At 46.6% G+C, this 24,598-nt stretch overlaps 2 protein-coding genes across 9 annotated transcripts in view; one reads left to right on the top strand and one right to left on the bottom strand.

The window, feature by feature from the left end:
• BMAL1 (basic helix-loop-helix ARNT like 1) overlaps window positions 1–22,281 on the top strand; it is a 107,726-nt gene extending 85,445 nt beyond the window's left edge. For 4 of the 5 annotated variants that reach the window (XM_081098887.1, XM_081098885.1, XM_081098888.1 and 1 more), the window contains 9 exons: window positions 1,776–1,925; window positions 5,948–6,194; window positions 7,305–7,411; window positions 8,740–8,890; window positions 9,706–9,794; window positions 11,267–11,375; window positions 14,777–14,870; window positions 19,654–19,756; window positions 20,900–22,281. In XM_081098887.1, coding sequence (XP_080955013.1) covers window positions 1,776–1,925; window positions 5,948–6,194; window positions 7,305–7,411; window positions 8,740–8,890; window positions 9,706–9,794; window positions 11,267–11,375; window positions 14,777–14,870; window positions 19,654–19,756; window positions 20,900–21,060 — 1,211 coding nt within the window. In that variant the 3' untranslated portion in view covers window positions 21,061–22,281. The remainder of the gene's footprint in view (window positions 1–1,775; window positions 1,926–5,947; window positions 6,195–7,304; window positions 7,412–8,739; window positions 8,891–9,705; window positions 9,795–11,266; window positions 11,376–14,776; window positions 14,871–19,653; window positions 19,757–20,899) is intronic. The other variant, XM_081098889.1, reaches the window with a different exon arrangement.
• Window positions 22,177–24,598, bottom strand: part of BTBD10 (BTB domain containing 10) — a 63,159-nt gene continuing 60,737 nt past the window's right edge. For all 4 annotated transcript variants that reach the window (XM_081098891.1, XM_081098892.1, XM_081098893.1 and 1 more), the window contains one exon: window positions 22,177–23,303. In XM_081098891.1, coding sequence (XP_080955017.1) covers window positions 22,993–23,303 — 311 coding nt within the window. In that variant the 3' untranslated portion in view covers window positions 22,177–22,992. The remainder of the gene's footprint in view (window positions 23,304–24,598) is intronic.

The raw sequence follows: 24,598 nt of genomic DNA, 5'->3' as shown, positions 1-24,598 counted from the left end.
GAATGTGGGCTCTGGAGTCAGATTGTCATGCTCACATCCTGGTTCCACCATTGGCCAGCTGTGTGACCTTGAGCAAGTTACTTATCCTCTCTGTGCCTCAGCCTCCTTATCTGCAAAATAGTACCTTTGTCTTTGAGTTATGGCGAGGATTAAACACAATAATATACATAAAGCATATGGGACAGTTCCTGGCACATCTTGGCCCAGTGCAGTCATGGCCTAACCAGTTTCCTGCTTCCAAGCTCCCTGTTTTAATCCCTGGAGGGAAATACCACCAGAGGAATCTCCTTTAAACTATCCTTTTCATTAAGGCACTCCTCTTCTTCCTAAAAGTACAATGCGATTTCTGCGACGTGTCCTTTATAATCTGGCCCTTGGAACGTTTTGGTGACCTGAGGAGAAAGAGATGAGTGGTGTTTGGCCCCTACCTTTGAGGTTCTTACCAGATAGTCCTGGAGATAAGGAGTCAGACAGCTCCCTGCATAATAGGTGCAGCCACAGAAGTGGTGCCAGGCAGAGAGAGCGGATGATTAATTCTCATGTGGGCGCCGGGACAGGCATCACCGCGTAGGTGACAACTGCAGTGGGTTTGAAAAGATGAATTAATGTTTGCCGGGTGAGAAAGAGAGGAAGAGAGCCGAGGAAATGATTTGTGGGTGGGTGCAGAGGTGTGGTGCCTGCCATGCGGCTGCTTGATGCTGCTGGAAAAAACCATGCATGGGCAGGGGAGGGCTGGATACGAAGGCCTCTCCGTGGTGGGGACACAGGGAGGGGCTCTGACCAGGTGGTTCAGGCTTGGACTGGCATTCTTGGAAGATCAGAGGCGGCAGTGTGGGAGGGAGGTTGCAGGAGGTAAGACCAGAAGGAGCCCTGGGCAGTAGCCTTGGCCCTGACCCGTGGTGGTCAGTGGGCGCGCATTGCCCCAACAGGATCTGCAGCAGCAGCTTCTGCAGTGATAAGTAGCCGGTGTTTCTGTCAAGGTCACAGTCACGCTGCCCCCTCCCCCAAGACTCCAATTCAGTTGGTTTATCACAGCACAGTCCAAGGGAAACACAAATGCAGACCACAAATGAGTCACATTTGCAATCAAAAATAGTAAAAAATGTAAAACTAATTGTAATACTATATTTTATTTAACCCAATAAATCCAAAATGAGGATCTTTTACCTTTTTTAGTTCTAAGTCTTTGAAATCCTGTGTGGATTCGCACAGCACACCCCGCCAGCATGCCTGTGCGTCAGATGTGCAACAGCTGCATGAGCTGGCAGCTGCTAAACTAGACAGCACAGACCTAAGTGGGGGCCAGGGATCTGGACTGAGAGGCTAAGAGTATTCTGCTTCATCCTTTCCACTTCAGCATCGAAATCTTGCCCATCAAGTCCCAGCCTATGTTCTTCTCCCCTGGAAAGCACAGGTTGTGTCTGCCATTCGCTTGGCACTAATCATACATCACCCTGTGTTTTCATGATGAACTTCCATTTCCCCTTCTCAGCCCTGAGCTCCGGCTGGACAGGAAGCCTGTGCTGTTTCTTTTTCTCCCCCAGAGCACCCTGTCCATTCCTCCAGGGGCTGCATTCCACGTGACTAGAAACATTGCCAGACCACACACCTACCCGTATGGCATCTTTTAAGGCCTAACCTGAGGAGAAATGTTATTCTCATGTCACCGCTATAAGCAGGGAGGCAGGAAAGAAAAGGCTTTCTTCAAGGTCACACTCCCCTCCTGACAGACAACACTGCTCTCAGTTTATCACGTTTTGTGTATTGATTTGCAGCTGGACTCCCAGTTAAAACAGATATAACCCCTGGGCCATCTCGGTTATGTTCTGGAGCACGGCGTTCTTTCTTCTGTAGGATGAAGTGTAACAGGCCTTCAGTAAAGGTTGAAGACAAGGAGTTCCCCTCCACCTGCTCAAAGAAAAAAGGTAACCATTTCACACTTCTGCCACCTCCTGTCCCAGGTGATTCTCGCTTCTACACGGGTGCGCTCAGCAGGGCACTGGCTCAGCGTCTCCCTGCTGGCCAGAGCGGCAAGTCCCAGGACCGCAGCCAGGACCCTACTGCCCGCTACCTACCACGTGGGAGAAGGGGGCAGGGAGAGCTGGAAGCCCTGATGGGCTTTCAGGACAACAGAGTCCTGGGAAGGCTTCCTCTGCTTGCATTCTGCGTGTTGTCATTGGTTGGGAAAGATACTCTCATCCACAATTCTAACTGCCTCTTGAGCAACCCGCCCGTCCATCAAAACTATTCTTGCTGAATTCATCAGTGACCTTCATGCTGAATGCAAAGGTCACTTTTCATTTTTCTGCCATCTTAAAGTGTTCTCTTCCTCAGATCCCATGAAACCCCATTCTCGTCTCCCCACCCTCAGCCACTCCAGCCTCTTCCTGGTTCCTGCTGCGGGCTCCTCACCTGTCTGGGGCCACCTTCTCTTTTCTGTATCTGCTGCATCCAGAGGTGATCCCTTAGCTTTCAATATCATTTATATGTCAGTAACTGCCAAGTTTATATTTCTAGCCTAGACTTCTCTTTTGAACTCCAGATTCATAAATTAACTGCTTATTAAATCTACCACTTAGATATCTCAAGGGCATCTCTAAACATGATAGATGTAAAAGTAACCACCTGAGCTTCTCCTTGATATAAATAGCAGCAAAAAACTAATAATACAGCAAAATGTAAACCGCCATCCACCTAGTTGCACATATTAGACACCCGAGAGGCACCCTCACCCCATTTCACCCCACAGTTACAAAGCCCTGCCACAGTGAATTCCTTCTGCAGAAGGTATCTGAACTGTTTATCCACCTCCACGTTCACCACTATCCCTAGATCCAGGCTGCACTCAGTTCCCCCCTGTCTTTGTAAAGTAGACCCCACACACCTTCCATCTCTCCACACAGCAGCCAGAAAGACCTTTTTAAAATGCAAATCTGATCAGTTCCCTACTTCAAACCCTTGGCTGTTCCCATTGCTCTTGAAGAAAAGTTAAATCCTTAACAGGATTTGGTTTCTACAGTTCCCAGTCACTAGCACAGACCTGATGCTTGCTAAACACTCCAAGGATTTCATGGTTGAAACCCAAGGTGCTCCACACTTTTACTATGTCCCAAAGTGAAATCAAGTTACCTTCATTTGCTTTCTTTCATGCCAAATACTTGGATAATCATACCAAATCCCAGGAGTTCTCAGCAGTTTCTCCCACATCCTCCCCTGCCGCCTCCTCAGGGCACTGCCCAGCGCAGCCCTCGCCTCTCGCTGCGATCCTCCTCCTGGTCTCCTCTTCAGTTCACCTGTCACTCTGCTTCTAGAGCCTCCAACCCCTGATTTGATCTTGCTGTTTCTCCACTTAAATCCCGTTGGGAGATCTTCATTTCCTAACAGAAAAGACCAGCGCAATTGTTAGCAAAGAATCCAAGGCCCCACCTGCCTTTCCAGCTGCACCCCCAGCCCCTCGCTTTCACTGAACCACACAGAGCTCCGTGCTGTTTCTTATACCGGCTCTGCTCTGTGCCGTGGCACGTCCTCAGCCTTGGCACACCCTCAGCCTTGGCACATCCTCAGCCTTGGCACATCCTCAGTCTTTGCACATCCTCAGCCTTGGCACATCCTCGTCCCTGAGCCAGAGCCCATCCTTTTTTTTTTTTTTTTTTTTTATTGATTAAGATATTACATATGTGTACCCTCTACCCCCCCCCCCCCCCCCGCTCATCCCCTCACCCCCCCGTTGTCCGTGTCCATTGGTTAGTCCTATATGCTTGCATATAAGTCCTTTGGTTGATCCTTCCCCCTTGCCCCCACCCTCCCCTACCTTCCCTCCAAGGCCCGACAGTCCAATCAAAGCCTCTCCGTCTCTGGATCAGTCCTTGTTCATCAGTTTATGTTGTTCATTATATTCCACAAATAAGTGAGATCTTGTGGTATTTATCCGCTCTCCAGTTCCATCCATGCTGTGGCAAATGGTAAGAGTTCCTTTTTCTTCTTCCTCTTCTTAAAGAATACCTTTCAGCATTTCATATAATGCTGGTTTGGTGGTGATGAACTCCTTTAGCTTTTTCTTATCCGTGAAGCTCTTTATCTGACCTTCCATTCTGAATGATAGCTTTGCTGGATAAAGTAATCTTGGTTGCAGGTTCTTGCTATTCATCTCTTTGAATATTTCTTGCCACTCTCTTCTGGCCTGCATGGTTTCTGTTGAGAAATCAGCTGACAGTCGGATGGGTACTCCCTTGTAGGTAACTGACTGTCTTTCTCTTGCTGCTTTTAAGATTCTCTCTTTATCTTTTGCTCTTGGCATTTTAATTATGATGTGTCTTGGTGTGGTCCTCTTTGGATTCCTTTTGTTTGGGGTTCTCTGCGCTTCCTGGACTTGTAGGTCCATTTCTTTCACCAGGTGGGGGAAGTTTTCTGTCATTATTTCTTCAAAAAGGTTTTCAATATCTTGCCCTCTCTCTCCTTCTGGTACCCCTATAATTCTGATGTTGGTAGGCTTGAAGTTGTCCCAGAGGTTCCTTACACTATCTTCATATTTTTGGAATCTCTTTTCTTTTTTCTTTTTCGGTTGGGTATTTTTTGTTTCTTTGTATTTCAAATCTTTGACTTGATTCTTGGGATCCTCTTGTCTGCTGTTGGATCTCTGTAAATTATTCTTTATTTCAGTCAGTGTATGCTTAATTTCTAGTTGGTCCTTTTTCATGTCCTCCATGGTCTCACTATACTCCTTGAGGGATTCATTAAATTTATCAGCGGTTTCCATAAAATTCTTGACAAACCTTATAAACGTGGCCTTGAACTCTATATCCAGTCGTCTGTCCTCCTCCGTTTCTGACAATTGTGACCTGTTTCTTTGTCTCCGCATTTTGGCTGCTTCCCTGTGTTGATAGAGTGGCCCTGCGCGCCAGGTGTCCTGTAGGGCCCAGTGGCTCAACCTCCCCAGTTACCTGGGGTGGACACTCTTGGTGCACTCTTGGTGCCTTGGTTGATGTAGGATCACTGGGAGGAATTGACTCCAGGCCAATTGGCTGTGGGAAGCAGCTGTGTCTGAAGTGGGAGAATGGTCCCCCTCTGACCACTGGGTACAGTGGCTCCTGGATCTAAGGAGGTGCTAATTCATCCCCTGCCTGAGGCCTCACAGCCGGGGCCACGAAGAGGCTCAGCTGTGAAGCAATGCAAGCCGCTGCGGGGCCTTGGGCCTTCTCTTGGAAGTTCCGGGTCTGCTTGGCTGGGCTATAGTTAGGTATATTCACATGCAAAAGCCTCTGCTGCAGCCTGGGTGGGGCGGGGTCTCAGGGAGTCAAAAGGGCGGAGAAAGAAGCTATGGCTGATTCTCCGCGCCCAGAGTCGCGCGTCTCAGTGTCCCGGTAACGGCTGCAAGCACCTCTGAGGGAAATCCGCCCTCAAGTTCGCCCGCTGCCGTCTGACAGAGCAGCCTCTCCCCGTATGAGTCCTGGGTCCCCAGAGACTTCCCAGAACCGGAGTTCAGAGCAGTCGGGAGCTTGTGATTCAAAAAGACAGCCGTGTCCTCAGGTGCCACCCCCTTTCCGCGCGCGAGAGCCGCCACCGTACCTCTGCACTCAGCCTCCGCAGCTCCTCTGGCTCTCAGCGTGCTTTTCTTGTCTTCTAGTTGTAGAAATTACACTCAGCCAGCCTTCCTGTTTTTCTGGACGATGTTTGCTCCGTCCTTTGGGATAATTTTCAATTGCTGTGGGAGGCGACTATTTCCCGGTGTTTATCTATGCCGCCATCTTAGTTTCTCCGAGCCCATCCTTCTTGATCTGCCTCCACATTGTGTTTCTGGGCAGCCTTCCTTTCCCCAGGTAGACTCATACCTCTCCCTTGGTTTAACCAGCTCGACTAAACACACATGACACTGGATGATAGTTAATTTTCAGTCTTCCTTTCCGTCCCCTAAAGCCAACTGCCACTAACCGTGGACTTTACTTTCTAGCAGATCGAAAAAGCTTCTGCACAATCCACAGCACTGGCTATTTGAAAAGCTGGCCACCCACAAAGATGGGGCTGGATGAAGACAACGAGCCGGACAATGAGGGGTGTAATCTCAGCTGCCTTGTCGCGATAGGACGGCTGCATTCTCATGTGGTTCCACAACCGGTGAACGGGGAAATCAGGGTGAAGTCTATGGAATATGTTTCTCGGCATGCCATCGACGGGAAGTTTGTTTTTGTAGACCAGAGGTGAGTGCCTGCATGTTACTCTTGAATGATAATGGGGAGTTCAACCCCGAGTAAAGCAGAGACAATGGGGCAACGAGCTGGCTTTCCTAAGAATAAAGCGAGAGGAAGTGATGTGGTCGCTGCTAAAATCTGAGATCCATAAGAATGTCATTGTAAATGCAGAGATTTCCTCTCATTCTTGGCGTGTGGAGCTAGTGAAGTAGGTGGTTGGATGCCCGTGGCCAGAGAACCCGTAGGCACAGCACATGTGGGATGTTCCCGGACCACTCCTGTGATGGGAATTCGGGAACTAGGACTTGGAAAAGAGTAGTCCTGAGGCTATTGGTAAGCTCATGTGACTACTCAAGTTTTAATTTAATCAATTAAAATAAAACTCCTCAGGCTCACTGGTCACATTTCAAGTACTCAGTAGCTGCATGTGGCTGTTGGCTCAGATATGGAACGTTGCCATCATCGCAGAAGGTTCTGGTGGACAGCACTGATTGTCCGCCTCATCGCTTATGGAGGACGGAGGCCCAGCCTGGAGCCTGGCTTCCTCCGGGACTTGCACTCGGTGGTAGTAGACCTGGGCTGCAGGCCCAGCGGCCCCAGGTTTCCCACTGCCCTCTGCTGCCTCTTAAGGATATTCGCAGGCTAGTCATTTTCAGGCTCCTGCAAAGTCACTCCGTGCGGGGAAAGAAGACATTTTCCAAGGTCCTGATGGCTCCTGCTGCTGGACCTTCTGGTGTTTGGTTTTCCTGATAAAAAGTTGGCAGTAAAATGGATAAGTTTTGCACTGGGGTGTAGATTTCTGCCACATTTTTATCTAATATAGTTACCATTTTTAAACCTCCCAAAACTTGATTACTTGTTATAACAACCCCTTTGAAAGGCTTCTTTGCGTTCTGTCCCTGAGTTTTTATAACGTTAGTGTAATTCAGTTGCATGAAATACATATATATATATGAGAACAAGGCCAAAGCCGGGTGGTTTTCAGAGGGCTGACTCTGTCATATATACACACATACATCATGTGTCATGTACATGTGTATACATACACATATGTACATATAAATAAAATCTCCACAGAGTAATTGCCTGGCTTTTTTTTATTTTAATATTCCCTTCCAGGGCAACAGCTATTTTGGCATATTTACCACAAGAACTTCTAGGCACATCATGTTATGAATATTTTCACCAAGATGACATAGGCCATCTCGCAGAGTGTCACAGGCAAGGTAAGCCGGCTGCACAGAGGACGCTAAGTTTGCATGCCCCGCTTCTGCACTGGTCCACACGGACATCCGGGAAATCAGCCCCAGGGCTGCAGCCTCAGCCAGCCCAGGGGTCTCGAGGCCAAGAATCTGTGAGGAGAGGAGGCTGGTGGCCCGGCCCTGTTCATCCCCTCCAGAACCCAGCCCTGCCTGCCCAGCCGTTTCTGGACAGAGGTCCGGCTGATTTCCAGAGGGCATCCCTTATTCACAGGATCCACCTGGACCCCTGAAGATTTGGTGCGGCCCAACAGTTCTAATTCTCTTTTTCATAAAACCCTGCACTGCTGCCTGTCTTTACCTCTTCGTTAATGGCACGGCCACATATGCAGCCTCCTCAGAGAGAAACCCGTATTGACCCTTCCTTTACGTTATCGTTTACCAGATCGGTTCATTCACCTCAGACATGAATGTCCACAGAGGACCCTTTTGCCACCTCCACTGTCCTGGTTCGGGCCCTTGTGCCCACCTTTTAATTGCGAGAGCCTGCTGACAGGCCTCCCTTCTGCTCCCAGTCCCTCTTCTGTCCATAGTTAACCCATTTCTGTGGTAGACCAAGCCTGACAATGTCCCATTTCTGCTTAAAACTCACCTTTACACTCAAGGCCAAATGCCTTTGATAGGCGTTCAAGGCCCTCTACCACCTGGCCCCAACCTACCTCCTCAGCTTCACCCCCCATCCTTGCCTGCCCAGGCCTGTGCGCAGCCGCGCCGACCATCTCACTGTCCCCTGCCGCCTCCCTGGCCCTGTCACAACTGGGCACTGCTGCATTCTTCCCTTTGTCAAACTTCTGTTCATCCCTCAAGGCCCCAGTCGCCTCCTCTGCATAGCTGCCTCATTGTTCTCCTGCGGGCAAGTGTCATAGTCTGTCTCCTATCTCCAGGCCTGGCACATGAAAGGTGCTCGTTTCGTGTTAGTTACATAAAAGAATAGGTTCAAATAGGTGAGTGACTTCTCTGGATGAAGATGTCCTAAAAGAGCTGTACTGCCTCGGGCTTTGAGATGAGAAGAACACGGTCCCTTTGCACCGCGCCTTCTCATTAGCTGGTGTCCACGTCACCACTGATTCTGGCCGATGTCTGCAATGCAGCCAGACATTTCCTGGAGCCATCATCTCATACACTGGGAAACGGGGACAGACTCGCAACTGAATCGCAAGGCTCTGAGTCAGCCCCTTAGAAACGACCTTGGCTTACTGGAGAGGTGGCATTGGAGCCCGATGCGTTAGGATTTGGTGCTTTTCATACCCTCACCTGAGGAAACAACAATGTTCATGGTTTCTTTGCATTTGCAGTTTTACAGACGAGAGAAAAGATTACAACTAACTGCTATAAGTTTAAAATCAAAGATGGTTCTTTCATCACACTGCGGAGTCGATGGTTCAGTTTCATGAACCCTTGGACCAAGGAAGTAGAATACATTGTCTCAACCAACACTGTTGTTTTGTAAGTGTTTCTCCTATGTCAGAAGTTTCTTCGCTTCAACACGAAATGCCCTGGGCTCCTTACCAGGGAAAGGGGTGCAGCCACAGCCAGTATCACATCCTTTAGTGCCAACTGCTAATACCCTGTGAAGCCTCAGGATTGCAGAAGCCAAACGGGTTGTTAACAGGGGACAAGCTTAGTACTCATACTGTGCAGGCCCCAGGCCTATGGTATTGCTCCAGGAACCCATACCACCTCCTTCCAGATAAAGCAGCCAACCTCTGAATTCTGCAGGCCCTTTACCCGGGGCTCCCGGGGCATCTCTGAGGGAAGGGCTGGCCGTCCATGGAAGGCTCCCATGGGCATCAGCTCAGCCTGGCCTTGGCTGAGGGGGGGGCCACCGGGCTGGTGGCTTGAGCATTACAGCTGGAATGCCACCTGCTAGAGAAGCAGGGAAGGGAAAGACCTTTGCTCTGGCCAGGCCACTCCCCACATCTCCCTCCCTGTGGTGTCCAAACCCCCACCTGTGGTTCAGGCTGAGCGAGGGGCTAGGGCAGGTGCAGTGCAGGCTGGCAGGGAGCAGGCCTGCAGCTGGGGCAGGGGCTGCTGCAGTCACCACTGGTCAGAAGGGCCCCCAGGCAGTGAGGCCAAAGGCCAGGATGCCATCCATCGTGTTACCGCTCAGCGAGGAAACCTTTGGGCCACTCACTCAGACAGACACTTCATTTTCTGGCCTGTCCAGGTCCAGAGTGGACACCGGACATCTTGGCCAAGGTGAAAGGTGCATGGTCTGAGCAGGCCTGACTCACGTTTCCTTCTTGCTGGGATGTTCACAGAGCCAGCGTCCTGGAAGGCAGGGACCCAGGCTTCCCGCAGCTCACAGTGTCCCCCCACAGCATGGACGGCATGCTGCCCCCTGGAGAAGGTAACTGTTGCCCAGGGCATGGGGCTTGCCCCTTAGAAGCTGCTTGTGAACAAAAGGCCTCTGGTATCTGGGGTCCCCAGCCACCCTGTTTTGTGGAACAAGGGAGGCCTCGCGAGGATGAGCACGAAGGACACGGTCTTCTCACCTTCCCTCTGAGCCTGGAATACCCGAAACTTGGTTTTGTCTTTCTGGAGGCTGCTGGGTCCTGGAAGCTCTTGAAATAGCAAAGTCTGGCTCCTCTCCTGCTTCTCCCTCGTGCTGCCCGCTGGCTGTGATGCAACTGACGTGCTCTTTCATGACTGTCACAGGCCCCTGTGTGGGAGGGGGTGCTGTGCCCGGGGCTCCCTCCCAGGACTCGGCCTTGCCCCCTGCTCTCCACATTTGCCACGTCCTCCGTGGGCACTTGCACGTGCTCTGCAGGACCCCCTCCATGGGTGACCTGCATCCAGGCCCCGCTGAGCTCCAGGTCTGTCTCTGCACTGCCTCCTGGAAAGGACCACCCAGAGTCCAAAGGCACCAGGAAGTCAGCACATCCCAACCAATTCTCCCCAAGCCCCTCTGGTTGCTTAAGCCAGAAACCTTATCTCCTGCTCTCCCTTTCTGTCTGAACATGGAACCTGCCTCTTCTGTCTCAAACCTCTCATCACCACTGCCACTCCTTCACCCTCTCATCTGTGCCTGGTAACTTCCTAACCCGTCTCACTCTGCCTGCCCCCATCCTCCGCTGCAGTTCATCCTCCATGCAGCTGGCTGTCTAACAACCAAATCTGAGTCATTGCCTTTCTGTGTAGGGTCCGTTGGTGCTCCTGATTCCTTTGTGCATCTGTCCAAATCTGTTAGTCTGGCATCCAAGGCCCTTCATGGTCTGATTGGTACCCGCCTCCCCCGTTGCCTCCATCACTGCTTCATCCTCATTCACGATGAATCTCTTGGAGTGGTCTCCCAAGTGTTGTCCTCCTCAGTACCCTTGCATCTACTGGTTGCTGTGCCTGGAATGCTTCCCCCTCCCTGCCTCTCTGCCAAGCTAATGTATGCTCCCTCTCTCAAGACTCGGCTCAGGGTTGAAATCTTCAGGAAGCTGCCCCTGGCCAGGATGAGTTGGGTGCCTCATGCCTACTTGTCAAACTTGTCCCACTTTGCCACTGTTCATCTTGTCTGCCACCCCAGAGGCTGTGAGCCTCGAGGGCAGGGAGCTGCCTTATCTGTGCAGCACAGTGCATTCAGTGAGGGTATGCTGAGCCGGGGGGGGGGGGGGGGGGGGGGAGGAATTGGGTTCTTCAGTGCTTTGCCTCTGAACCTGGAAGGAAACCTGAGCCTTTTCCTGCCAAGCTGTGGTTCTAACCATAAGCCCTAAGGCACAGCCCTCAGGTTGAACTTCAAGTGCATCATGGGATGAACTGATTGTAATTTAACATACAGTAGTGTTTCTTCCTCAGTTTCCCCTTTCTCACTCTCTGATTCCTTTGTTGTAGGTGGCCCAAAGAGGACCCACCCCACTGTCCCAGGGATTCCAGGGGGAACCAGGGCTGGGGCAGGAAAAATAGGTCGAATGATTGCTGAGGAAATCATGGAAATCCACAGGCAAGTAGCATCTTCTAGTTGTTCCCTTAAACTGGTGGTTCTCAACCCAGAGCATTCTCACCCCCCACCACCCCCAGAGGATGTTTTATAATCTCTGGAGACATAGTTGGTTGTCACAAATAGGTGGGAGGATGCTACTAAACATCCCTGGATTGAGGCCAGGGTGCTGCTTCCTGAACATCCTACATCATTGGGTGTATATAGTTACAACCTACAGTACACAGAACTGCCTCTCCCCCACCCCACCCCCAACAAAAATAATTTCTAGTCCAAACTGTCAATAGTGCTGAGACTGAGAAATCCTGCCTTAAATAAAGAGGCTAAACCCAAACAGCCCAGAGCTAAAGGGAACTCGGTGGGAGGCTCCACTCTCTAGTGACTTGGTGTATGGCTCAGGGTGCTTCCCAGTGAGGACGGGGAACACTGGCACCCCAGGAATGCAGGAGAGCCGAGATCTGGTTTTCAAAGCATTCGCTTCTCCGATCACAAAACTGCCTGGGTGTAGTGGAGACCAGGCCCTTTGGCTCCTGATGGAAGCTTCCTCGGGCAGGACTGCTCCTTCATAGGAGTGACGGAAGTTTACTGGGTGTGAGTCCTGGACCTCTACTTCAGCAATTTTCCACCTTTTTCTTCTCATGGCATACATAACTAATGACTAAAATTCTGCAGCACACCACAACAATATATTTTTTGCCAATCTAACAAAAAAAATTGGTATAATTTTGATTCATTCACACTGGACAGCCATTATTGTGTTGACTGTCATTTTTCTATTTGAAAAAGTGCTCTGACTAAATAGGTATCGCATGTCTTAAAAATTCTTGGGGCACCCGGTTGAGAATCACTGCTGCACTGGCACTTGGTGGTGCTCAGGAGATTCACTTAGCTTCTTGGTCTCTGTTGACTTAGGCCGTGGAAGGGAGGCATATCTATCTCCAGGGATTGCTGTGGGATCGTGAGGAAACTCAGGACAGTTCCTGGCACAGAAACTGAAAGAGAGGGCTCAGAATTGTCACTTAAGTGTAAGTCTCTAAGAGCAGCCATTGAGAAGGAAGTAGTTATTATGAGTCCATCTGAAGTTGGGGAATGGAGAGTTGGAAACCAGGTCCTGCAAACGTAATGGGACATAATCATAGGAAAAGGAAAAACGACCGCTAATTCTTGCTGCCACTGGATTTGCAGGTGAATGGGGCTGGCTCTGTGTTCCAGTTGGCTCTAGTGGGGCTCCGACCCAGCGGGTAGCTGTTCTGTTCCAACCCAACAGGAATGAAGGATGACACTTCAGGAGGGAGATGTGGGGTCAGCGATGACCAGGTTGCCATCAGCCACTGCATACCCTGTGCTTGGCTGAGACCATCCAAGAACAGGGTAAACCAGCCCTTGACCTTGATGATCTCACAGTCTCTGAGAAGCCTGTTTTCTTTATAATAGAGAAAAGGGAAAGTACATGGGCTGAAGCAGGCAAGAGAGTTTTTGAACTTGGTTGAAGCTTGGGTTTGTGATGAAGGTAGGCATTGCTTCTAGAAAAGACAGGCACATGCTGGGTGGGCACATGAGTGGCATATTCAGGGTCAGGAATCTGGCCGCCTAATTGGGCAGTCTTCTTTGTAAAAAGCCACCGAGCTCTGATGGGAAATTTCTAATATCACTAAGAAGTGATGCTGAGTAGTTCACACTGGAAAATGATAACACCCCATTCATGATGGGATGCTGAGCAGGTGTTGGCAAGCACTGTGGCAGTCAGTGGAATGGGAGGAGAGGAAGGTGAGCGTGCTTGATAACCCAGGAGCGAGGCCCATCCCACAGCGGTGATGCTCTCCAAAAGAGAAATGAATAATATAAGGACTAGATACTGAAGATGAAACAAGAAACAATGAAAAGGCAATTCCAAGATGGGGAACCTGGGAAAAAGTGGTTTCACAGGGAGAGGTAAGAAAAGGTGGAGACAGCACTTTGCAGTAAGCAAGTAGTAGGCCTCTGTGTGTCCTAAAGGTGCATATAGATTTATCCTTTGAGAAGCTTATGATCCAGGAGAGAGAAAACTTGTTCACTCACAGATCCACAGAACTAGGCAGTGCAGGCCAAGTGCCAAAAGGCTGCTGGGCAGTGGAGAGTGGTCCCTGAGGGCCCAAAAGCCGCATTCATCTATGAGGAGCTAGGAGCCTGGTGGCCACGCAGCTGCCACCATACTCTGCCTCAACTCCAGCTTCAGCACCAGGCCGTGGCCACTTTCCTGAGGTCCTGCAGCTGCCAAGTGTATGTGGGTTTATGGTTCTAAGTCTTCCCCTCTGTAAACCTATGCTGAGAAATACACTCGCTGAGAAGGGCCTGGAAGGACCATCATTTCTCTATTGCCTTAAAACAGTGGTTCTCAACCTGTGGGTCGCGACCCCTTTGGGGGTCGAACAACCCTTTCACAGGGGTCGCCTAAGACCATCGGAAAACACGTATATAATTACATATTGTTTTTGTGATTAATCACTATGCTGTAATTATGTTCAATTTGTAACAATGACATTGGGGGTCACCACAACATGAGGAACTGTATTAAAGGGTCACGGCATTAGGAAGGTTGAGAACCACTGCCTTAGAAGATGACCACTATTACTGCAGAGCTACTTTCTAGGTGTGGCTGAGCATCCTGGCACCTCCGTGTCCCAAGAGTATTCATTGGCTGAACAGTGTTTGCAGGGAAGAAGATAAATCATTGCTATGGGTTTAGTTCATGGTATCAAAGATAGAGACTGAACTTCTAAAGTTCCCTCCTGCTCTTGATCTGGGTTTTGTAAGGAAACAAAACTGGCCACTTACTTGAAATTCCACCCTGAATTCCAAACCATAATCCAAGGGCTTTGTCAGTGAGATGCTTGACTCCAGGGTCTGCATCCTAGATTAGGTGTCTATGGGATAAATCCAGCTTATCACCTGCTTTTTTTAATTTCATTTTTTAAAATATATTTTTATTGATTTCAGAGAGGAAGGGAGAGATAGAAACATCAATGATGAGAGAGAATCATTGATCAGCTGCCTCCTGCACACCACCTACTGGGGATCAAGCCCACAACCTAGGCATGTGCCCTGACCGGGAATCGAACCATGAGCTCCTGGTTCATAGGTCGATGCTCAACCACTGAGCCATATTGGCCAAGCTTGCCTGTTTTTTTTATGTAAAGTTTTTTTGGAATACAGCTACACCCATTCATTTACAAATGATCTATGGCTGTTTCAAGCTACAATGGCAGAGTTGAGTAACTGTGACTTAGAGAGCCTAAAGTAGTTACTCTCTGTCCCTTTACAGAAAAAGTTTGCCAATTCATCCTTCATCTTTCACACACACACACACACCCTCCCTCTCTAAAAAACGGAAAGGCAATGTAATTAACTCCTCTTTTCTCTGACAGGATAAGAGGGTCCTCTCCTTCCAGCTGTGGCTCCAGCCCACTGAACATCACAAGTACACCTCCCCCTGATGCCTCTTCCCCAGGAGGCAAGAAGGTAAGCCCCTTCTTAATCTAGAGAGCCTCTTGCCCAGGTTCTGAAATGTTGGGGTGAGAGTATACAATTACAATTGTGGTTGCTAAAACATCTTTCCTCCTTGAGTAAATGCACGATTGTGAGGCTAGGTACAAAGCATACTGGTGGAGCTAGGGTGGCTTGCTGGCATCCTTAAAGGATTAATTGCCTGTGAGTGGGGAAAGCAGAGAGCTTATTCTAAGGAGTGGGGAGTTATCAGTCCATTGCATTGAGGGAGCAATTCAAGAGCTCCCATGAGGGAAGGATTAGTGAGCACCACACACAGAGAACCATCCAATTCCCTGCCAGTTTTCAAGGGCGAAAACACCATTAGTGTCTAGTGCAGGGATCGGAAACAGTGATGCTACCAGCAGGGCTTCAGAAGGCAAGCCATGCCTTTGCAGTTGCAGGGCTTGGGGACCTGCCGCCTGCGTTTCCTGTGGCGTGGCAGCGTGGGTGCACGCAGTTCATCAGTCGCCCCCTCACAAAGCTAGCTAAGGGCTACACTAAATAGGCTTAGAAACCACTCATCTGTGTCATCTTTGTCAGAGAATTTCCAAGTCTAGGTCCGTGTTCATTGTAAATCATAAATCCGTTTATGGTGTCTGATGTCAATAATGTTAGGCTGACTCAAGGGCCAGCCAGCATCTTTAGACAGTCTTCCCCTATCTTCCAGAACACATACAGAAAGAAAGAGTATTAGTAATTTACATAGATGGGACTAATAAAGCACAAACTGTAGCAGAAGCAGGACGTGGGATTTTAAAACTGGGCTCCTCCAAGGCTCAGGTAGCAGGAGCTGTGCTGCTGCCAGTGGATGGGGCAGGGCCACTGGTGAGAAGAGGGAAGGCCAGGACTCTGTGTCTTCTACCAGGGCAGCTTCACGTCCATGAATCTTCTGGACCTTGCAGAGCCCTGAAAGGATCTTACTCCCCACCTCCCGCCCCCAAAGGCCACTGATGACATGTATCTTTTACCAGTGCAACTTTACTTCTATTATATATAAAATAGAGGGCCGATGCATGAAATTCGTACAAGAGTAGGCCTTCCTTCCCCCGGCTGCTGGCACCAGCTTTCCTCGCAGCCCCGGCTTCATCCGGAGGGATGTCTGGTCTAATTAGCATGTTACACTTTTATTATTATAGATATGTGAATGTGCCTAGCCTTTGCTAACATAGAAATAGCGTTGATGAGATGAAGTCTGGGCTGCAGCTGTGCTCCTGGCTGTTCTGTTGCACTCCTGGGTCCTTCCTCCATATGGGATCCCGTCTTTTTAGGCCGGTTCCCCTCCTCTACTTCTCAGTTGAACTTTTAGGCACTTGACTTCCTGGTACTACCAGGAATCCCACTGTATCAATCCAGTATAATGCTTAGTACATTCTTTCATCTTATCCTCACAACTTCATAGGTAACAAAATCTAGGCTCCCCAGTGTGAAAGATACAGCCCAGCATTTTTTAATAAGTCTGGTTCCAAACTATCTTGGGGTCTCTTGATTTCTGATTCCTTTTTACACCAGTAACTGCCAGAGATGAAAGAGCATGTTCAGCATCACAAAGCCCCAAGTATTTTTAAAGCATTTCTAGAAAAAAAAAAAAAAAAAGTCCCTTTTCTTTGAGCTTATACAAGTGGGTATGAGAAGAAATTCTGAATGTATTCTGAGTCCTCAACAGAACTCCTACGAGCACCTAAACAAGATAGAGTTAAAAATGACAGCAGCAGTAACCAGTACACTAGAGCCACAATGCTTCCAGCCCTCCCCACTTTCAAATTTGGCAGGTCTGAAAATGAGCCGTTTAGCCTGCCAGTGTTTTAGTCGGGTTCAGCTGAAGGGGAGGCTAAGTGAGCCTGTTTCCAGGCGAGTCCGGGCTCCAGAGGCAATAGGTCCACACAAAGCAGCCAGTCCTTATGTGTCATCTGTGATGTGAAAACTTAACGTTTTTTGTAGATCTTTTCAGGGCTCTGCAAGGTCTGAACTCTTTTCATAATAAGGCTGAAAGATTATTTTTTCTCACTGTGTTGATATGTGAACAAATAGTACAAAAGCAATGTTGGGTAAAACTGCTGGTGCCTTTGCAAAAATGAGGGCAGGGACACCAAACTGCACTAGCAGTAGTCGTATTTTCTCACTGCCATATACTCGAAATGAAAAAAGCAATAAAAATTTTAAAGACAGTTTCATTTAAGAATGCCCTAATGAAGCAGTAAAAATAACTGCTTTTATAAAACCCTGGAGTAATTTTTTTTGGCACTGGGACACACTAGGAAGTACGCATGCAGCACCTGTGCTGCTCACAGCCGTCTCAGGAAAAGCCCCTTTGACCGTGTGAGTTCTGAGCTGCACGAACAGCTTTCTTCACAGAACACTTATGTCTCCTATTGTAAACTATGGCTGTTCAGACCTAGGTATATGCATACATTTTCCTTGAAAATGATGAAGTGAACCTGTGACTTCAAGGAAAACAACTGACCGTATTTGTTGCTAATGATAAAATTACAGCTTTCAAGCAAAAATTAGAATTTTCAGAAAACGTATCTGCTACTTTGAGCTCAACAGCTTTCTAAAACTTAAAAAATATTTCTGCCCAGCCGGTGTGGCTCAGTGGTTGAGCGTCGACCTATGAACCAGGAGATCGCAGTTCAATTCCCAGTCAGGGCACATGCAGAGTTGCAGGTTTGATCCCCAGTAGGGAGCCTGCAGGAAGCAGCTGATCAATGATTCTCTCTCATTATTGACGTTTCTCTCTCCCTCTCTCTCTAAAAATCAGTAAGAACCTATTTAAAAGATATTTCTGATTTAGGCATTTATTTATTTTTGTTAATCCCTCCTCCACCACTCCTCCCTGGAACATTTTTCCATTAATTTTTACACAGAGTGGAGGGGAGGGGAAGAGACACACAGAGAGAGAAACATCGATTCGAGACACATTGATTGATTGCCTCCACACGTGCCCCAGAGTTGAGCTTGCAACCCAGGTATGTGCAGCCCTTGACTGGAATCGAACCAGAGACCCTTCAATCTGAGGGCCAACGCTCTATCCACTAAGCCAAATCGGCTAGGGTGGATTTAGGTATTAACAAATAGGATGTTTTGATGTTGTACAATGAAATGTGTCAACGTGTCAGCATTTGAAAGATTTGCATAACAGTGAACCGGTATTTTCCAAATGACCAATAACTCAAGGTTATTTTATTTTTTATTTTGAGAGTACATTTATTAACGCTGGGGGCAGTGAAACAAGGAGAGGCTTAGGACAGAAGCAACAGGAGGGACTGCTGTCAGCTCACTGGAAAGTCAGAGAAAGGGGAACATTGGAGACAGTTTCAGGGCTTAAGCCTGGGAAGATGCCAATGTCCATCACTCCCCTGGTTGCAGTCTCATGGGGTCCCTTAGAATTTAGGAGATGCCCACCAGTGGGGGAATGGGAGGGGGGTGGAAAAGGTGCAGGCATGCTCGAGGGACAGAGAGTGCGCCCAGTGCAAGGTGTTTTACAATCATGCAGAGTTAAAAGATCCATGCTAAGATGGATATACCAATGGATTTTAACCGGAGTACAAAAACTTCATTGATGTGGTTTCAGATTCCACATTGCAGCTAATCTTTTGAGAAACTTCCACTTACTGAGTTTTGATGTAATATCAAAGATTAATTCCACAACTATTTGAAAAAAAAAACAACTATTAAAATACACCTTCCTTTTCCACTTATATAACTAGGAGACCAGATTTCCTTCATATACTATGCTCAAACAACACATCTAAACAGACTAAATGAAGCATATGAGAATCCTGTCAAATTCTACTAAGGCAGACACTGGATTTTTTAAAAATGTAAATCAACGACACCACTAATTTTTTGTTATTTTGGAAAAGTTATTTTTCATTAAGATGGTATTCATGTTAACATGTAATAGGTTTATTATTTTAAGAATTTATCATTTTTAACTTTAAATATACTAAACATTGATAAATATAACCCACATAAACAAAAGTTCTTTGAAGTCCTCATTTTTTAAATTGTATAAAGGGATCACCAGACCAAATATTTGAACTGCAGAGATAAGGAAGTTGTAATGCCACCTACTAGCAAGGCCTGAAGTCACCGACTCTCCTGAAATTCAAGGAGCTACCAGTTTCCCTCACCTGCATCCAAATACTTCTCCCAGGTGCTTCTCTCCCAGGAGACTCAGTGGGGAAGGAAGCGGTGGGTGGGAGGGGTGGGGGAGGAAGCAGACAGAGTGAGAATTCTGCCACTGAGGAGTAATAATGCTTTTCAGGGCCTTAAGCCACTGGTTACTGGAAGCGGGACCTGTAGTTAACTGGTGAGGAGAGATTTACTTCTAGTTCTTCGTTTTCATTTGTGATTCCTCAGAGCGGTGCCTCTTCCCAGTTTAACAAGCTCTTATTTCTCCTTCAGCAACATCTGTTGCTGTAAGTTTTACTCCCTTATAGGGGAACTGCCCAGCTGGGCTCACTGAGGTTTAGTCCTTGGCCCTAAAGAAACATGTGAGCAGCATGATCCAAGGTAACTGAATGCTCTAGGGATTTTATTCAGCCTTTAAATCGCCTGTGTGGGTGGAATCTAATGAAGAGAAAAGAAGTTTTGGGGAGAGTTTTTTTTTTTTTCTTTGACCATTTTTAACAATTTGTCTGAAATCATCCAATAGGAAACTGCAGCCATTTGAAGCTTTTTTTCAGCATGGCCCTTGGTAAGCATATACTGACTGAAACTGCTGGTGATGTGAAAACTTCACTTTTGTTTGTAGATTTTAAATGGAGGGACTCCAGACATTCCTTCCAGTGGCCTACTACCAGGGCAGGCTCAGGAGCACCCAGGTTATCCATATTCTGATAGTTCTTCTATTCTTGGTAAGTGGCATTTTATTCATTTCCATGACAATAACTTTTCAATACATCTGACATGTCAATTTTAATAATATAAATGTACCAAACAAGCTTGTTCTAGATAAATTTGATAACAAAGTTTAAAATTTCTTTAAAACTTTACTTCCAAGTTGAGTTCTGAGTGGAGTATCCAAGTTTGTCCCTGAACTCAGAAGATTAAAGCAGCTTAGACACGCACAGGCTTTCTCCACCATGTTAGGGCATAACCTCTTCAGAGGTTTAGAGATAAAGCCCAGAAGGGTGATAGCATGCGTTTCAGAGGGTAGTAAAGGGTCCACTTCTCCCATCCCATCTGTCTTTTTCTATAATTATCTTTCTAGATGTCCTTTCCCTAATCTCTACCTTCCTTCCTATTTCTTTCCCTGTGTAACTCCATCCTTATAATTATATCAGAAAATTAAATTGAAGTCAACTCAGATGCTTTTAATCTTTATTATTGAAGTACTGTTTCTAAAAAGTTGGTTCTTCCCTCTAAAAACCCAGAGTTTAAAAAGTATATATATATATACTAGAGGCCCGGTGCACAAAAATTTGTGCACTGGGGGGGCGGGGGAGTCTCTCAGCCCAGCCTGTGCCCTCTGGCAGTCTGGGACCCCTCGGGGGATGTCCACCTGCTGGCTTAGGCCTGCTCCCTGGGGGATCGAGCCTAAGCTAGCAGTCAGACATAGCTCTGGCAGCCCTCAGGGGATGTCCACTTGCCAGCAGGGAGCAGGCCTTAAGCTGCAGTCGGACATCCTTAGCACTGCTGAGGAGGTGGGAGAGGCTCCCATCACCACCACTGTGCTGGCAGCTGGCAGCCTGACTTGTGGCTGAGCAGAGCTCCCGCTGTGAGAGCACACTGACCACCAGAGGGCAGCTCCTGCATTGAGCGTCTGCCCCCTGGTGGTCAGTGTGTGTCATAGTGACCAGTCATTCCTAGTCGTTCTGCTGTTAGGGTCAATTTGCATATTACCCTTTTATTATATATATATATATAAATATGGCAATGTAGCACCAAAAGGAGCTGCTCTCATCCTACTATTAAGATATAACGTGTGCTTAGGAATTGCTTACTAAGGTAAACACACTTTGGTATCACCACTAACCACTCTTTCTCTCTTCCCACAGGGGAGAACCCTCATATAGGCATAGACATGATAGACAATGATCAAGGCTCAAGTAGTCCCAGTAACGATGAAGCAGCAATGGCTGTCATAATGAGCCTCTTGGAAGCAGATGCTGGGCTGGGTGGCCCTGTTGACTTTAGCGACTTGCCATGGCCGCTGTAAACACTACGTGTTGCTTTAGCAACAGCTACAGTATCAAAGTGCATTACTGGTGGAGCTTTACAGTCTGCGAAGCTTACTGGGTAAGGAGAGAACAGCTTTTATGTACTGTCTTCATAAAAGCCATCTCAGAGCCATTGATACAAGTCAATCTTACTATGTGTAACTTCAGACACAATGGAACTAAGCCTGCTCCAGTATTTCCTCATCATTGATTGGGCTAGCTGTGTATAGCTTGCATTAATTGTATATTTTGGATTCTGTTTGTGTTGAATTTTTTAATCATTGTGCACAGAAGCATCATTGGTAGCTTTTATATGCAAATGGTCATTTCAGATGTATGGTGTTTTTACACTACAAAGAAGTCCCCCATGTGGATATTTCTTATACTAATTGTATCATAAAGCTGTTTATTCTTCCTTGTAAGAATCCTTTACTATAAATATGGGTTAAAGTATAATGTATTAGACAGTTAAATATTTTTAATAAATGTTTCCCTTGTTCTATAAATACTGTTCACATTTCAAATAATTATAAAAACATGCTACAGGGCTGGTTCATCAATTTTCTCCCGTGGGTTTTAAGGATGATCCATGCCAATTCTGGAACTGGCATCGTTCCTATGTTAAAAGATTAGCTATTTTGTTAAAGTAGTTGATCTCCAAATTGCTGCAATTTAGATGTTACACAAAATTCAAACGTAGACATAACACCTCCCCCCCACCCCCCGTGCTCACGGCTGGATGACTCCCAACACTGTGACCCCAAACCCAAAGCACCTGACTGCTACATCTGGTTCCTTCTTCATGGGTCACAGAATATTTTTTAAAAATATCATTTGTACAAGTAATAATACAAAGCAGAGTAAAAATGGGAAAAGCACCGAACTAGTGTCAGAAACTGGCTCTGAAACTTACTGTATGATCTAGTCAAGGTATTTCAGGCTGAACTAGAAAATGTCATCTTTTCAGATCTATTTTATGATTAGTAGGGAATCTAAGTGCCTCATCACATACATACCAAATTTGAGTCCATGCACTGCTTTGTTTTCCAATTATATTGACACCATGAAGACACGAAGTCTGCTAATTATGAGTAAAAATGGTCAAGGTTATAAAGTTGATCAGAAACATTAAACAATGGAATTTTATTTTGATGAAAAACTCGAGTTTACAATCATTTAGTAAATGAAGAGCAAACACTTCATTTTCCTAACCCATAACTCTTATGAAAAAAATTAGTAAATAAATATCTGTGAACAGATTAAGGGTAAGGCAGACTGGATAATAAACCACCCCTGATGTTCACACTCCCTGCGTGTGACTCACTCTAAAAGGGTGAAGCCGGCACTGGAGATAACTGAACTCTTAAGATATGGGCACTGAATCTCATTCTAATCATTCAGATAAGCCCAATGATAAATATTTTTTTGCTCATCATGGGCAGTAAACTATACACATTTTACTGAAGGAATACTTTGATAGAAGCACTTAAAGTTACATTGTGCATCACAACTATAAAAATGGCTTCAACAGTTCCATTTAACCACCATTTATAAAGTGCAACTATGTAATATTCTGCATTTTATCTGGGGTGTGACATATCAGTCTAGACCGAAAGTACCCCAGCTGCCAATTTCCACCACCACGTCTGAAAAGATCTAATTGTGTGAAAAAGGACTGTCCCCCATACAAAGAACCAATTTCACAAACCTACTGGTAAACAAATACATTTATATAACTAGAACCTCAGGATGCTAGAGTTGTATGCATTTTAAAAACCATTCAGCTACCTTTGGTCTTTAAAAAAGCCTACACTGCAATATCCTAAACATGATGGGCATCTCATGATGAAGAGTGGCCTTGCAGTGCAGAATGAGGAGAGTGCAACGTCACCATGAACAGTAGCATGCTGTGGTTTCAAGGAACATCGGCATCACGGCATTGGATTCTGTGCATCAGGATCGAGGTCATTGTTGCCGGAAGGGGGATGGATGGGGAGAATATCCAGCTCATCCACTTGCGGAGTTGGGTGCATGACTACCAGCTGGTCCTGGGGAATGTCTGCGGCAGCTGCTGCAAGGTTGGTGATAGATTTACTCTTTACACACTGAAAGTCTACGTGCCGACTCTTTCCTTCTTCCTTCTCCCAGGACATTCGAATAAAGGGTCTTTGGACATAGTTGTAAATCACTTCTGGGCGGCCCCCAGGCCTTTTCTTTATTTTTTCTTTATAGGTAGGATAACCTGGAGGAGAGAGGGGCTTTAGAAGCTGAAGATACATACTCCCACATACATGGCCCCCCACACCTCTCATCCAATTTAGTCTAGAGGGCTTTTCTGCTGTAGCTCCTGAACAAGCAGATATTAAAACAAAGAAAGGCCAATACTGCATTTCCTTAGTTTGAATTATTTCAGAATTTTAGTTTCTGGCTGTTGAACTGATGACTGTCTGCCATCCTCTCTCAGCTACTCACTACACCAACCACCAGTAAAATGTTCTTCAAGAGCATGGAAAGGATGGGTCCCCAGTAAAATGGTATGTAATCTAGTGCATCTTGGGCTCTATCTTACTACTCTTGCACCCTTCCTTCCCTTCACAGGATTGATTATCTGGCCTCATGACCTGATGAAGTTTACTGCCACATCTGCCTTCTACTTTCCTTAAACCTAAATCACATTTTCATCTTGCTCTGGTTTTTTTCTTTCCTTTTCTGGTTAAATGACAAAGAGCTGTAGAGCTCTCCAGCTTCACTGGTTCTAGATCAGCTGTGGGCAAACTACGGCCCGTTTGAAATGAATAAAACTTAAAAAAAAAAAAGACTGTACCCTTTTATGTAATGATGTTTACTTTGAATTTATATTAGTTCACACAAACACTCCATCCATGCTTTTGTTCTGGCCCTCCGGTCCAGTTTAAGAACCCATTGTGGCCCTCGAACCAAAAAGTTTGCCCACCCCTGTTCTAGATACTTCTGCACGTAGGTAAGCAAAGCCAGTATTTTAACCCCATATATTTTATTGCTACTATTTCCAACAACCAAGCAGTTCATCTAGATTGGCAATTCCAAAGTAGCTTTTCCTAACTAATTATATATTCCTTCTCTTGGATCATAATCACTGAAAACAACTAACTAGTAAGATTTGGAAAACTCTGGGTCATTTACCAGGTAATGCAATTCTCCAAAGACATAATATCCTTAGAAATTATTACGAGTCCCTTTCCTCCTTCCTATTAGCAAGAATTGCTAGTTTAGACCAGGGACTGGCAAACATTTTCTGTAAAAGGCCAGAAAATAAATATACATTTGAGGCTTGTGGGCCATTCAGTTGCTGTCTCAACTATGTTATACTGTAAAGTGAAATCAGCTACAGACAATACATAAATCAATGAACTATGTTTCAATAAACTATTTATAAAAAGCAGGCAATGGACTGGATTTGGCCCATGGGCCATAGTTAGAATCAGAAAAAAAAATAGGCCTCAAATAATGGGGACTCAATTAATGCTTACTGCATAAGGGGATCTATATGGGCAGTAG

This window comes from Myotis nattereri, assembly GCF_964212035.1.
Source record: "Myotis nattereri genome assembly, chromosome: 9".
In the NCBI taxonomy this organism is placed as follows: domain Eukaryota; kingdom Metazoa; phylum Chordata; class Mammalia; order Chiroptera; family Vespertilionidae; genus Myotis; species Myotis nattereri.
This window is presented reverse-complemented; position numbering and strand designations above follow the sequence as displayed.